The sequence below is a fragment of the Trachypithecus francoisi genome, unplaced genomic scaffold (genome assembly GCF_009764315.1).
Source record: "Trachypithecus francoisi isolate TF-2019V2 unplaced genomic scaffold, Tfra_2.0 Lachesis_group5, whole genome shotgun sequence".
Lineage (NCBI taxonomy): Eukaryota > Metazoa > Chordata > Mammalia > Primates > Cercopithecidae > Trachypithecus > Trachypithecus francoisi.
Window position 1 is genome coordinate 17142317 of NW_022681470.1, and position 16326 is coordinate 17158642.

The 16326-nt window shown below is 38.7% G+C and overlaps 1 protein-coding gene across 3 annotated transcripts in view; it reads left to right on the top strand.

Moving 5' to 3' along the window:
* Window positions 1-11091, top strand: part of EGLN1 (egl-9 family hypoxia inducible factor 1) — a 64011-nt gene extending 52920 nt beyond the window's left edge. The window contains exons 3-5 of one of the 3 annotated variants that reach the window (XM_033198195.1): window positions 4069-4205; window positions 7182-7249; window positions 8360-11091. In XM_033198195.1, coding sequence (XP_033054086.1) covers window positions 4069-4205; window positions 7182-7249; window positions 8360-8424 — 270 coding nt within the window. In that variant the 3' untranslated portion in view covers window positions 8425-11091. The remainder of the gene's footprint in view (window positions 1-4068; window positions 4206-7181; window positions 7250-8359) is intronic. The other 2 variants (XM_033198196.1, XM_033198197.1) reach the window with 2 other exon arrangements.
* The last annotated feature ends 5235 nt before the right edge of the window (window positions 11092-16326 follow it).

Consider the following 16326-nt stretch of genomic DNA (forward strand, 5'->3'; position numbering starts at 1 on the left):
GGTATTAGGAGTGGATTTTTGTAAAATGAAACAAATACTAGTCTAAGTTACACAACATAATACCTGTAGTTAACAATGTAGTGTTGTGCACTTAAACATTTAAGAGAGTAGATTCTATGTTCAGTGTTCTAAACACACCCACACACACACACACACGAGGTTAAGGGAAGGGAAACGGAACTTTGAGAGATGATGGATATGTTTATTATCTTGTTTGTGGTGTGTCACGGGGGTGTGCATATACATCCAAACTCATCAAATCGTAAATGTTAAAGATATGCATTTTTGTATATCAGTTATAACTCAATAAAACCATATAAAAAAGTACTGATATATCTTTAAAAGTGGATTCATTTATTTTCAGATGTTAGAGCATTTATCTAAAATCTAACTTTTTTAGAAAGGTGCCCTTTATTAAAATATTTTCCTTTTAATAGTTTTTAGAAAAACACTTGTGAGAACAGTTGTTTTATAATGGCTTTGGGGGAGATTATCTATAGATAATTGTTAAGGAAATAAGGATTATTTGCTATGTTATTCTTTGCATTTTTGTAAAAATATTATATGGCATTGAGTTGTTTAACTGAATATTGGAGGCAGTATTCAGTCTTTCCCTGATTATTAAAAAACCGGAATTTTATCCGTACTGACAAGCCCTGTAAAACCAGTTAGAATGTACAGTATATTTAATCTCTCTTGTTTTAAATATATATTTTCTTAATATTAGCGTGAGTCTCATTAAATTTAAATGATTTTTTAAAATATGTCATGTATTACTACAGTAAAGACTGTACAGACTAATTTTTTGGTTGATTTTTTAAAATCTTAAATAAAACATTCAAATAGAAAAGTGGCTTCTGTATAGTTCAGTGGATTTTCACAAACTGAACATACCTGTGTAGCCAGGTGTAAAGGTCAAATAACCTTTAAAACACCTCTTTCTCTGCATCCCCCAAAACACACACATGGAAACTGCCTGAGTCTTAAATGTGCAAAACCCTAATCCTACCCTAAAAAGTGTTTTCAGTTTAGAATATGTTCACAGTGCTCCAGTAATCTTTCTAAAACACACACTGATTTAAAGAGTTTTCTCTGCCCTAGTCCAGGTTCAGAATGGAGCTAAACTTTCTGCTAAGTATATATTGAGGCATTATGTCAACAAGCATAGTTTTTCTGTTACAGCTTTCAAAGTTTGAAGTAGAGAAATAAATTTTGTAATTGAATTTGAGCCCAAGGCGCAAAACAGATTGGTGTAACTTTAGTTAAAATTTAAAAATTGACTTTTTTTCAGATTCTGTGAAGAGCTAGAAAGCTAGAACTGCGTTTCATCAACTTCTAACTTCTAGATTTTGTTAGGCTTTTTCTAGGCTGATCTTATAATTTCTGTAAGACTGAGGGTCATTAATATGTAGGTTTTAGCCGGGCGCGGTGGCTCAAGCCTGTAATCCCAGCACTTTGGGAGGCCGAGACGGGCGGATCACGAGGTCAGGAGATCGAGACCATCCTGGCTAACACGGTGAAACCCCGTCTCTACTAAAAAATACAAAAAAACTAGCCAGTCGAGGTGGCGGGCGCCTGTAGTCCCAGCTACTTGGGAGGCTGAGGCAGGAGAATGGCGTGAACCCGGGAGGCAGAGCTTGCAGTGAGCTGAGATCCGGCCACTGCACTCCAGCCTGGGCGGCAGAGCGAGACTCCATCTCAAAAAAAAATAAAAATAAAAAAAAAATGTAGGTTTTAAATTAGGACATAGGCAGAAAAACATCCCTAGTGTTTTTATATGTAGAATAGAAGTTTTCCGTTGCAAGATTGCACTGACTGTGTAGTGTGCCAGATGTTCTGGATGCTAGGGATATAGCAGAAATGGAATTAGCCCTGGCAGAGCTTAGGATCTATTGGAGGATACAGATCAGAAAGATTGACAGTTACAGATAGTTATGCAAAGTGTCAAGACAGATTGCTATGAGCGCACACAAGAGGGCCACCTAATTCAGAGGAGAAAGAGTGGATGTGCCAAGTAGCCATTTCTCTTAAAACATTTTCAGCAGGTCACCTGTGGTACTCCCAGTGACTTGAGTCAAAGGGAAGGGAGCAGGAAAAAAGGAAAGAAAACATGTTCTCGGCCGGGCGCGGTGGCTCAAGCCTGTAATCCCAGCACTTTGGGAGGCCGAGACGGGCGGATCACGAGGTCAGGAGATCGAGACCATCCTGGCTAACACGATGAAACCCCGTCTCTACTAAAAAATACAAAAAACCAGCCGGGCGAGGTGGTGGGCGCCTGTAGTCCCAGCTACTCGGGAGGCTGAGGCAGGAGAATGGCGTAAACCCGGGAGGCGGAGCTTGCAGTGAGCTGAGATCCGGCCACTGCACTCCAGCCCGGGTGATAGAGCGAGACTCTGTCTCAAAAAAAAAAAAAAAAGAAAAAGAAAACATGTTCTCAGTTTGGAGGTTCTTCAGATATTTGCGTAGTAGCCTGGGGAATCACTCGGAACAACACTGGAACCTAAGGAGGTTGGCAGGGGTATCAAAGTAGCTGGAATTTAACTTACCTGATGGTGAGCCTGATAAACCTTTTCTTTAACTATAGATTCTAGGTTTAGGCTCCAATTCCACGCTTTCCTGACCAGATGTTAGAGTTTCTTTCAATTTTAAGAGTCTACCTGCTTAGGAGTGTAGTTACGTAGTAAGGAGCTACTTGGTTGGTTGAGTTTTGCCTAGTCCCAGATCGTAAACACCACAGGGACAAAGTCTGTCTGCATTATTCCCTACTCTGCACCCAGAGCCCACCGCAGTTCCCAGTGTGATTTGATGCCTAGTTGGTGTTTAGGTAAATAATAATCCTTTATGGATAGAATCAAGTTTCACAAGCAGGTGGTACATCAAACCCAATCTGGAAAGGGAGAGCCACAGGTTCTAATGGACTACATGCTGATGGTGATGGTGATGATGACAATAGTGATGGTCATAGTAAATGATGACACTTTCTTTTTTTTTTTTTTTTTTTTTTTTTGAGGCAGAGTCTCGCTCTGTCGCCGGGACTGGAGTGCAGTGGCCGGATCTCAGCTCACTGCAAGCTCCGCCTCCCGGGTTTACACCATTCTCCTGCCTCAGCCTCCCGAGTAGCTGGGACTACAGGCGCCCGCCACTTCGCCCGGCTAGTTTTTGTATTTTTAGTAGAGATGGGGTTTCACTGTGTTAGCCAGGATGGTCTCGATCTCCTGACCTCGTGATCCGCCCGTCTCGGCCTCCCAAAGTGCTGGGATTACAGGCTTGAGCCACCGGGCCCGGCCATGATGACACTTTCTACTGATATACTGAATTACTTAAATAAGAGGTATTTGTGACTATCCTATTGTTTATTGAAATTTAAAGTATGGTGAACTTTGACATAATCTATTTCTAATAATAATTTTTTCAAAATTTCTTGAAGTCTATTTCAAGAGTGGGTTAAGCAAATCATTAGCATACATAAATAAATGTTTAGTAGTTTTAAAAACTTTCAAGCACCATTTTAAGACTTTTAAATTCAGATAACATTCTTGTGTTTCATCAGATATTTATAAAAATCCCTAAAATGGCTGGGCACGGTGGCTCACACCTGTAATCCCAGCACTTTGGGAGGCTGAGGTGGGCAGATGACCTGAGGTCAGGAGTTCGAGTCCAGCCTGACCAACATGGTGAAAACCCATCTCTACTAAAAATGCAAAAAGTAGCCGGACATGGTGGCGCATGCCTGTAATCCCAGCTACTCAGGAGGCTGAGGCCGGAGAATTGCTCGTACCTAGGAGGCGGAGATTGTAGTGAGCTGAGATTGTGCCACTACACTCCAGCCCGGGTGACAGCGAGACTCCATCTCAATAAATAAATAAATATCCCTGAAATAAGAACTAAATTTTTCCTTGCATCAATGCATATACTTTTAAAATTGCAGCTCATCTTCATACTTTATTAATTGAGATGTATTTGTGAATAATCCAATTAAGACATTGAAATTGTCTCTTTTTTTCCCCCTAAATTTAATCTTGTAGCATTTTTGGTTACTCCTACTTATAGATTTGTCTCTTTTCCTAGGTAAGTGGAGGTATACTTCGAATTTTTCCAGAAGGCAAAGCCCAGTTTGCTGACATTGAACCCAAATTTGATAGACTGCTGTTTTTCTGGTCTGACCGTCGCAACCCTCATGAAGTACAACCAGCATATGCTACAAGGTAGTATTCCTTTTCAGAAAAAATTGGTTTAGAGTATGGTAGGACAGGAGGGAATCTGTAGAGTAAACTTGAAAGCTTTCTAATGAGTATTTTCCTGCCAGGTACTTTTCACAGTCATTTTAATGTGAATAATTGTATAAGATTTATGTTGCACAGTCATCTGAATTCAAATAATTGTATAAGACTCATTAACAGTTAGTACTAAATGTGTCTTTCTCTGCACAGCCACTCTGAAGAAAGGGAAGCACAGGCCCTCCCATCTTTCTAGCACTCTCTCTTTGCTTTGTGCATCTCTTAACTACTATCCATTCTTTGATTTTTGTAAGAGTATTTTACTTGGGAGAGAGAAAGATCAAGAAGGAAAAGGGTTTTTTAAAAGGTGGTGAGGGACAAAAGAGAGGGACAACATAGGAAAATGGATACATAGTAGAAAAATCAGAGGTAACCAGAGAGTAGAAGTGAAGAGAAAAACAGAAGAAAGAAAAGTAGAGAACAGGTTACCATGTGTGGCAGTTAATGTTAGAAAAATGATCCTATTAGTTTTACAAATAGTGAGCATCTGTTTCATTATACTTTTTCTACAGGGTGTGTGCAGCCTATTATGTTTAGTGCTTTATTTTAAATGCTTTTTTTTAAAAACATTTATCCTGACTCAAAATGCTCTGGCTGTCAAAACAAGATATTGTAGACATTATCATGAAAGTAAATATTTGTAGAAAAATAGTACCGTTTTTAAAATATTTACTTTTTATTATGGAAAGGTCTTGGAACATTCTGATAGTGAGCTCCTGGCATTCATTTGCTGTATCTGGCTTAGGAGATGCTAGGGCGGCGAGAAGAGGCACAGGCTTAGATGCGCTGGGTGGAAAGTTGGAGTTAGTAGTGATGTTCGACTCGAACGACTTGATTATCAGCTGTGCCTTTTTTCTTCCTGCATTCTAAGATGTATTGCCTGCATCCTAATTCACGTAATGAGTAGCAAGCTAAGCACGTTGTAGCCAGAGATGGTAAGAAATCCTGAATGGAAACCAAAGAAAGACTGTCACATCACATAATGTGCCCTTTTCAATTTAGTGTCTCTTCCCAGTGGCATCCCAGTGCCGTCTCTGCCCCCTGCTGCTTCTGTAAAGATTTTCTGACCCAGAAACTGCCTCATAGACCTTCCTTTTTATGAAATCTTGAGTGTTTGGTTGTGTCCTTTTTAGATAAATAAATAACAGACATTTGGAAATTTATAGTAAATAAATGCCAGATGACATGGAGCCTAGGTGCTACAGGAGTTAAGAGGAATGAAGGTGGTGCTACATTGGAGAGATGGGCAAGTGCGCCTTGAAGGGAGAGGCTCAGCTGGCGTAGGTGAGGAGAGGCAAGGAGTGCAGTCGTGTTAGTAAAGTTCTGGGGGAAAAGGCGTAGTTGTTCCAGTTAAGGCACAGAAAATCATGTGAGGAAAAGGATTTTTGAAGTAGAATCCTATTCTGAACTTATCTAGAATGGATGATAACGCTGGAAAGTTAGAATGACATAAGGTAAGTTGTTGATCCAGATAGTAGAATTCTGATTGCTAAGTAACTAAAAGTTTAGGGCATGGGCAAAAGATACATAAAATTATGTATCTGAGCCTTTTCCGATTTCCAGGGCCACCCGAAAGTAGAAGAAGCTACATGATAAGAAAGGTTGTGGCACTCTGGAAAGAGCAGAGTCTGGTCTGGAAGTCAGGAGGCCTCCTTAGATTTCAGCTCTGTGATTCACCAGCGGTGGGGTCTGTACACCTCAGGCTCCCAGTTGTCCAAACTCCCAGACTCTTTACTTCAAAATATGTTACATGAGTTTTCATTCTGTCATATTTACTGGCTCTGTATCTGATCAATGTTGCTTTTTCCCCTGTGACCACTGGCCACAATCCACAATATATTTGAACTAATTGCTATATTCTGCCTAGGAACTGGTGATTTGTAGCATACTTTCACTTTCTATAGCATTTGTACATTTTCCCCATTATTTGTATCAGAAGGTATAACTATGTCTTTTGTAGTATTTAATAAACCAGAGATGCCTCACTTATTGGTGGAATGAAATATTCTAAGTAAGTCAGATTTTCAGAAAAATGAAGTTTAGACAAAGTTTAAACACAAAACACAGTATAATTGCTTTGATAAAAATCCTTAAAACTTCTTAGTGTAATTTAACTTTGTCAAAGTTGTAATTGTAAACATCCATCATTACTCTTTGCTATAATGTAGTGATGTCCTCAGAGACTGTTGAAACTGTTAGCCTGCAATGCCTTGAGTCCTTTTATCTGTTTCTTTTCTTTTCTTTTAGTACTTATGCTATTGATAATGTGCTTTTTCTGTAACAGCCATTCTTTTACCCTTTCATTGTCTCTCTTTTTTTTTTTTTAAGATGGAGGCTCACACTGTCGCCTAGACTGGAGTGCAGTGGTATGATCTCGGCTCACTGCAACCTCCGCCTCCCAAGTTCAAGCGATTCTCCTGCCTCAGCCTCCTGAGTAGCTGGAGTTACAGGCATGTGCCACCACGCACGGCTGATTTTTTTTTTTTTTTTTTTAGTAGAGATGGGGTTTCACTATATTGGCCAGGTTGGTCTTGAAGTCCTGACCTCGTGATGCACCCACCTCAGCCTCCCAAAGTGCTGGGATTACAGGCGTGAGCCATCGTGCCTGGCCTGTTGTCTCTTTCGGATCTGCAGTTCCCTGGCAAAAAATACGTAATTGAAATAAGTGTTAAGAAAGTCACAAAAACTCATCAACTTCAGGCATCAATTTTAGCCTCCCCTGGTTCTCAGCTATACTCTTTAGCACCGAGGTTACTGTATAAATAAGCTGTTAAATTTATCCTTTTATATCATTCCAATTTAGGCATAATTTTGGCATTACAAGTTTTAATATACCATTGCAGCAAAATACCACTTTTTCCCCGCAGTGTGATCATTCTTATCCTATTCTAAATTTTCTTTTAGGTACGCAATAACTGTTTGGTATTTTGATGCAGATGAGAGAGCACGAGCTAAAGTAAAATATCTAACAGGTAAACATCATTTGGGGCCAGGATATATTGGTACAGAAATACCCTGCAATCAGGTGATGCTTTCAGGAAACTCAAGCATAGTCTTTGTTAACACCATGAATACTTACTTTTTGTTTTTTATCAGATTTCTTATTTGCCTTGTTTTTTAAGAAGACTTAAGTCATCTTCATTGTTATCTTTAACCAGAAAAATTGTCAAAGGATGCGGAAAATTTGAGGCAAAGAAGTCTGAGTAAATTATTCAAATACAAACTGAGTTTTCTGTGATTATCCTTTTCAGTTAAAGGCCACTTAACTCTAGGTAACGGCCATCTGGTTTCCTCTCATTCACTCCTTAAATTAATACCCTTTCCTTTTCAAATGTATGTGCTCTAAAACAGTACTCTAGGTCTTCCATGTTAAATGTAGACATGAAGAAAATTAATACAAAGAAGATGAATTGAAATGCCAAAATCAGTAAGTGACACAGACATGTAGATTCCCTATCTGCTAATGGTGTACATAGGTCAGTCAGCACTCCTGTACGGAACCTGAAGATCCTTCAATTATGCCAGTTCCCCTTCTCTTCCACTTATGGACTGCCTCTTCAAGAGCAGAGGGTCTGTTTCCCATCTGATGGACCACCTACCTTCTTTTCTTTAACTCTACTTTCTATCTCCAAAAATCCACTGAGTATTCACATTACTGATTAGCTATGTCTTCCAGAGCTATTGGTAATCGCACGTCAACCTTACATAAAAATGGAATATTCATGCATTTTCTGTGTATTTTTAAAGCCATTATTTGTGGCAGAAGCTCATTAGTGTGCTTTCAGAGACACTGAACACTCTGTTGAAGAAATTCAAATGGCTTTTAAAATAAAAAGACAAAATCATTATCTCTCTGTAGAGGATAGTTTTATCCTTGAAGGTTTACTATTCGAAACCTCATGACAGTAAAATGCTGAGGGACGTTTTTGAAAGTACAAATGTGATAGTTTTCAGATGATGTTTGCAAAGTTGAAATATTGTGCATACTATTAGGAATTCAGTGGAATGCAGTAGCAGAAGCTCTCTGGTGCTTAGCGAATGAATGAATTTTTTTTTTTTTTTTTTTTTTTTTTGCCTTGCAGGTGAAAAAGGTGTGAGGGTTGAACTCAATAAACCTTCAGATTCAGTCGGTAAAGACGTCTTCTAGAGCCTTTGATCCAGCAATACCCCACTTCACCTACAATAATTGTTGACGCTATTTGTTAACTTGTGAATAAGAATAAATGGGATAAAGAAAAATAGACAACCAGTTCGCATTTTAATAAGGAAACAGAAACAACTTTTTGTGTTGCATCAAACAGAAGATTTTGACTGCTGTGACTTTGTACTGCATGATCAACTTCGAATCTGTGATTGCTTACAGGAAGAAGATAAGCTACTAATTGAAAATGGTTTTTACGTCTGGATATGAAATAAGTGCCCTGTGTAGAATTTTTTTCATTCTTATATTTTGCCAGATCTGTTATCTAGCTGAGTTCATTTCATCTCTCCCTTTTTTATATCAAGTTTGAATTTGGGATAATTTTTCTATATTAGGTACAATTTATCTAAACTGAATTGAGAAAAAATTACAGTATTATTCCTCAAAATAACTTCAATCTATTTTTGTAAACCTCTTCATACTATTAAATTTTGCCCCTAAAAGACCTCTTAATAATGATTGTTGCCAGTGACTGATGATTAATTTTATTTTACTTAGAATAAGAAAAGGAGCACTTTAATTACAACTGAAAAATCAGATTGTTTTGTAGTCCTTCCTATCTTACACTAATTTGAACTCTTCAAGATTGCTGCTTTTTTTGACATTGTCAGTAATGAAACCTAATTGTAAAACAGTTGCCATTTACTACCAATAACTTTTAGTTAATGTTTTATGAGGAAAAAGACACAATAAGAAGAGTTTAATTTTTTTTTCTTTGTTTGTTTTTTGAGACTGTCTTGCTCCGTTACCCAGGCTGGAGTGCAGTGGTGCATTCTCGGCTCACTGCAACCTCCGCCTCCCAAGTTCAAGCAATCCTCCCATCTCAGCCTCCCAACTAGCTGGGACTACAGGCACACACCACCATGCCTGACTAATTTTTGTATTTTTAGTAGAGACGGGGTTTTGCCATGTTGCCTAGGCTGGGGTTTAAGTTAAATTTTTTTAAAAACTAAAGTGACTGGCACTAAGTGAACTTGAGATTATCCTCAGCTTCAGGTTCCTAAGATAAGGGCTTTCATAAGCTTTCAGGTATATGCATCCTGTAGATGTAGACAATAATGTCCCATTTCTAAGTCTTTTCCTTTTGCTTCTCCTTAAATTGATCATACTTCCAAATTTGCTGTTACGTTTTTTTCCTAATGCTGTGATCTATCTGATCTGCAGACAAGAACCTTGTCTCTGTTGAAGAGCATCAAGGGGAGATGATGTACACATTGAAACCGACGTGTGTTGTTACCGACTTAATGTGCAGTAACTCCTCACATATCTGTTAAGGCATTTCCCAGATGTGATGCCAGCCTTCTTACCTGTACTGAAAGATGTTTAGCTTAGAAAAAACAAAACAGGTGCAAAATCGATCATTTTATTTTGTTTCATGGGTTTTATTTACTTTTTAAACAACGAAGGAATATTAGAAAATCACACAAGGCCTCCCAGACTTGTTATTTAAAGAATGCATTGGGACGGATGGCTTAGACTTCACTTTCCTAGGCTTTTTAGCAAAACCTAAAGGGTGGTATCCATATTTTGCATGAATTATGGGTGTAAGACCTTGCCCGCTTAGGTTTTCTATCTCTGTCCTTGATCTTCTTTGCCAAAATGTGAGTATACAGAAATTTTCTGTATATTTCAACTGTTTTTAGCATCTGTATAGTTTGTATTCAGTTAGATAACTTTTCTGTGGGAAGCTCAGTAATTTTTATTAAAAGATTGCCATTGCTATTCATGTAAAACATGAAAAAAAAATTGGGTAGCGAAGCCAACAGTGTGGACTTAGGGTGGGATTGAATGTTCAGTATAGTGACCTCACTTAGGAGAATTTGCAGGAGAAAGTGAGGGTTTCTTGTTGTTTTTTCCTCGCCCATATTCAGTTTTGTTCTACTTCTTCCCCTTCCTTCCAGATGATAACATCACTTCTCTACAGTAAGTGCCTCTGCCAGCCCAACCCGGGAGCGCAAGTTGTCTTTGCCATCTGGTCTATAGTACAGTGCGCGGCGTTAGGCCACAACTCAAAAGCATTATCTTTTTTAGGGTTAGTAGAAATTGTTTTATGTTGATGGGAGGTTTGTTTGATTATCAAGATGTACAGCCACAGCCTTTTAATTTGGGAGCCCCTGTTGTCATTCAAATGTGTACCTCTACAGTTGTAAAAAGTATCAGATTCTACTATCTGTGGGTTGTGCTTGCCAGACAGGTCTTAAATTGTATATTTTTTAGAAAAGTTTATATACTCTCTTGGAAATCATTGTGAAAAGATCAAGAAATCAGGATGGCCATTTCTTTAATATCCATTCATTTCATGTTAGTGGGACTATTAACTTGTCACCAAGCAGGACTCTCTTTCAAACAAAATTTAAAACTGTTTGTGGCCTATATGTGTTTAATCCTGGTTAAAGATAAAGCTTCATAATGCTGTTTTTATTCAACACATTAACCAGCTGTAAAACACAGACCTTTATCAATAAATAGTAGGCAAAGATTTTCAGGATTTATATACAGATAGACTATAAAGTCATGTAATTTGAAAAGCAGTGTTTCATTATGAAAGAGCTCTCAAGTTGCTTGTAAAGCTAATCTAATTAAAAAGATGTATAAATGTTCTTGAAAACATTATGGTGGTTATTTCCAGCTGTCTTTGTTTTTTAATCCTTTATCATACATTGGCTTTCCAAATGATCCCTTTCATCAGATAAAGCTTTTCTGGCTTAGTGCAGGACATTTGGTGTAACTTTCTATAAATGATAATGAAGGAAAGAGAACAGTAAACATAGGAGTTCAACAATTTTAGAAACATCCCTGGGGTCATTGGACTGTGTGTAGGATCCATGAATTCTGTTTGGATTCTCAGCACTTGAATTCTTGCCCTTTTAATAGGACTTTTACAATTATTTTAACATTCATAGCTGTTGACAGATCTGTATCACCCCTCTGCTGCAAAAGGAAGTGGGGTTAGGCATTTATCTCTAATTGTCATAGATGTACCATTGTGTATATGCAAAAAAGTTTAACTTGTGTGGTCATACACTAAAATATGAGAGCTCTTATTAAGGTGAGATCAAAATACATGTTTATACATCTGTTATTAAAAAAAAAATTTCCCATGGTGTTATTTTCCAGCCTTAGAACATCTGGGAATTGCACTGAAATATAGCTGGGTGGATTGAAGGAAAGGGCCAATGAGTTTGAGATGAAGTTTGAGATGTGCTTTTTGTATATAAAAAAGCCTTAGGTCTCATACACCTTAAACAGTTGTATGAGACCTAAATGAAATACAGTGTGCAAAGTACCTTACAATGCATGTAACAAAGTAGGCCTTCAACGAGGATTATTCCCCTTTCCTTTAACAATATGATAGCATAATTGCAGAGAGAGAAAATTGGGTTAATGAACTTTGAATAGCTAACGGTTTTATCAGTTGTAAATGTGAATCATGTGGAAGCAGGAGTGTTGTTTTTATTAATGATAGGTCTTACTTTATAGCTTAGATTTAAATTAAATTACTGGTGCAAGGCACTGCGTCAGATTATTTTCCCAAAGTGCATGTGATCCAAGAAAGAGCTGTATTTGGGTATGAACTGCAATGATACATATTTATGTCATATCTAATAACATAATTGTATGTTGGATTTTTTCAGTTAGTTTATAAATATTCAGAAGTAACTATCTAGTCTCCATTGCTTCAAAGATAATTGTTTAGACTTCTCAGGTCATGAATTTATCCCCCAGATTCTGTTTTTGGTTTGAATTTTATCTGAACCATGGCGATGCACAAGTACGTAGCATGGAACCAGTGAGATGTGTGCAGGGCATGGCCTCGTGAGCTGGAAATAGTTTCATCAGTAGAACACACTAAATGTAAGCCACTTCACAAGATGGGGAGAGCCTAAACAGCTGCGAGTAGCTGAAGCTCTTTTTATTAAATAATTACTAAACAATCGTCAAAAATTATTGGTAGTTTTTGCTCTGAACAAGATATCCTTGGGGTCAAAAAGTTACTGGATAAGGTCTTCATTGAGATTAGGATGTTTTCTGCCAAAATTATTCCAAATGTCTTCTACAAAATACCTTTATACTTTTTTTTCCTAGTACATGCAAAATGTAGGCAAAGCAAATTTTGTCTCCATTTATAATTGAAACAGGATCAGAGAAGTGACTTGCTCACAGTCACAAAGCTTGTAAATGGTAGAGAGCCAGGAATTGAGCGTGGGCTTTCCTTTTCTTGTTTAATTTTGTTCAAGTGGCTAAATCAACTTGTCTGTGGTTGTTAAGAAAAACAGTAGTCCCAGTTGGTCATGGTGGCTCAGCCTGTAATCCCAGCACTTTGGGAGGCCAAGGCAGGCAGATCACTTAGGCAGGAGTTCGAGACCGGCCTGACCAACATGGTGAAACATCGTCTCTACCAAAAATACAAAAATTAGCCTAGTGTGGTGACACACACCTATAGTTCCAGCTACTCAGGAGGCTGAGGCAGGAGAATCACTTGAACCTGGGAGGCAGAGGTTGCAGTGAGTCTGTGCCACTGCACTCTAGCCTGGGCAACAGAACGAGACTCTGTCTCAAAAAAAAAAAAAAAAAAATTACTGCCTTCTTAATTCTTAATTTAAAAAAATTAAAAAACAGTAGTCCCTCACCTTCTTCCCCTGAGAAAACAAGTTTGAACTGTTTTAAATGATTCTTTGGCTATCTCCCCGCCCAGTAGTTTAGATAATATAATTGCATTGCTGCATCTTGATTTTTTTCAGTGTTACGCATTTTCTCCTAACTTCTCCACATGGCAGCTCTCTCTCCAAGGTTCCTCCATCTCTACCACACATAGGCAAGCAGACATCTATCTCCCCTGGTCTTCCTTCTGTTATTATGCTGTAACCGAGATCAGGTTTGTGTTCCTGTTATGGCTGTGCTAGTCAAAGCTGAGACATACAGTAAAATCATGTTGACTTTACTTTCTTCCACAACTTACTTTTTCCCTTAATGTCTTCATTTTTTGTTTGTTCCCTGTGACTTCTAACTTGCGTCCATCTGAACTGGTTGCCCTTACCACCTGGGGCACAGCTGTCTTTCTTGGGTCTCCCTTCACCTGTGTTCTAGAGATTCCCTTCACCACTGTTTCCTGGATCTCATGTCTTCATCTTCCTTGGTTTACTGAATGGAGCATGCCCTCTAATACTTCCTGTAGAAATGCATGGATGATAAATTTTCTGAGACCAGTATCTTTGTTTTACCACTACATTTCATTAGTAACTTTGGAAATCATGTTCCAGAATTTTGAAAGAATTGCCTCACTGCTTCTAGGTTCCTGTGTGTGGATACTGAGAAATCTGAAGCCATTCTTATTTCCGATTCTTTCTGTGTAATCTTTCTTTGTGGAAGCTCATAGACTATTCTTATCCCAGGGCTCCATAGTTTTATAGTGTGCTTTAATGTGTGCCAGTTGTCAACCTCTGTGCTAGGAATGCAGACTGTAAAATCACACCCCACCAGTTTGGGACATTTGAAAAATCTTCTTCCTCCATTCTCTGTTCTCTCTTTCTGGCACTCCTTTGTCCAGGCAGGACCTTTACTGGTTTGAACCCATTATTTTCTCCTCTAGTTACTGTGTATCTTTGTCTTGACTTTGGGTACATCTGTTTTCCCATTCTTCTGATGAGGATATGATGTCTGCTATCACATTTCTAAATTTCAGGAACTCTTTTTTTGTTCTCCAATTTTAAAGTACGTAATCTCTTAATTGATACAGTATTTAACATTTTTTTCTGTTTCAATTTTTGTCTTTCATGCTAAAAGTTTTCCTTAAATGTCTGGTACTTCTTGCTTGTGTGTTTACATTTAAGAGGAAGGTACTTGAGCTTCTGGTTTTCCAAGGAATATTGGGTGCTTCCTAAATCTAAAGCTCTATCGTAGTCTTCCAAAAACCATAAAGACAAAAGACAGCCGTCACCCATAATCTGTGCCTACAGCATATCTATGAGACAGAAAAAAAATTCAACTTTGTCCTTTTTTTTTGAGACAGGGTCTTGCTCTGTCACCCAGGCTGGAGTGCAGTGAAATGATCAGGGCTCCCTGCAACCTTGACTTCCCAGGCTCAAGTGGTCTTCCCACCTTAGCCTCCTGAGTAGCTAGGACCACAGGCACATGTCATGCCTGGGTAATTTTTTAAATTTTTTTGTAGAGACGAGGTCCCTCTATGTTGCCCAGGCTGGTCTTGAACTCCTGGGCTTAAACGATCCTGCCCCCCTCGGTCTCCCAGAGTTGCTAGGATTACAGGATTGAGCCATCACGCTTGGCCAAAAAACTTCACCTTATGTGGAGGCAGAGAAAAGCACATCTGACACTAGAGCCAGCATCAGAACCCTCGTGAGGGCTGAGAGTCAGGTGGAAACTAGAGGGTAAAGACGGGGCAGCAGGGGCCTAGAGTGGCAGTAGAAAGGAAAAAAAACAGGCCAGGTGTGGTGGCTCGCACCTGTAATGCCAGCACTTAACTGGTGGCATTTAACTTATCAACAGAATGTTCTTGAATCAAGGAACTCAGCCACACAAAACCCTTGCCCCTGCCTACAGAGAACCAACTGGTTTTGCAAGACAAGGAAAATAAAACCTTTTAAAATGAGCAGAAAACAGAAGATAACATCCATAAAAACTACCTGAAGAAAAAAATGAGAATTAATTTACAGCTGATGAAAATTCTCAACCATAGGCAGAAGAAAACTACCAGTATCTAGTCTGAATTAAACAGGCCTTTGCAGAAATAAAAATTAACATATGAAGTTAGAAATTTAAATCTCAAAAGGAAAATGGACCAAAGAGGGAAAAATCACTGATGAAGCTGCAAAAAGTTGAAGTAACTCAGCAAAGGAATTGAAAAAGATGAACTAACTCAATTTAAGCTACAAGGTGACCAACTGGAAATACAATGAAGGGCACTGAAGAAAAGGTAGGGAAGCAGCTGAGAACAGAACAGTTACGAAGGGTTAGAAAGTAGGACACACATACGTGCTCCCTTGTGGTGTAGTTGCACAATAAAATGCCATACATCAGTGAGACCAGACGATCTACAAACCCAACAATTCGAACGACTCGTGGAGAAGCTGGACTCCAGCCTCTGCGCATGGATCCCATGAAGGTGGCTGTTTGAATATTCGGTAAGAAAACAACAAACATATGTGGGTCCATATAAAAATAAAGCCATTTAGACTGTGTGTAGATACGTATATGTATACATAACACACACACACATATATATATTTTTTTAATTTTAATTTTTTTTTTTAATTTTTGAGACAGTCTCACTCTGTCGCCCAGGCTGGAGTGCAGTGACGCGATCTCGGCTCACTGTAACCTCTACCTCCTAGGTTAAAACAATTCTCGTGCCTCAACCACCCGAGTACCTGGGATTACAGATGCACACCGCCACGCCTGACTAATTTTTGTATTTTTCGTAGAGACAGGGTTTCACCATGTTGCCCAGACTGGTCTCAAACTCCTGGCCTCAAGGGACTCACCCACCTCGGCCTTCCAAAGACCTGGGATTACAGGCATGTGCCACCATGTCCAGCCAATATTTACCTATTGAATTATTTTAAAGGCGTACAAATACATATATGAGTCCTATGAGGAATCTTTTGTTTTAAAAAAAAAGGTACTCTCCCAGCTTTCATGCAAATCCATTATATATTTAGTTTACCACAAATGCTTACAACCTGGAAATGATCTGGGTCTCAAGAGTGTTCTAGCTTGAAAATACGCCTATAACTTTGATTCTTCAGAAGTATAGAGAAGAATCAGTGTTCATTAAGGTGTTTATTTGCAAAGGCGTATAACCATGGAACATGAGAATACCTAGCCCTAACA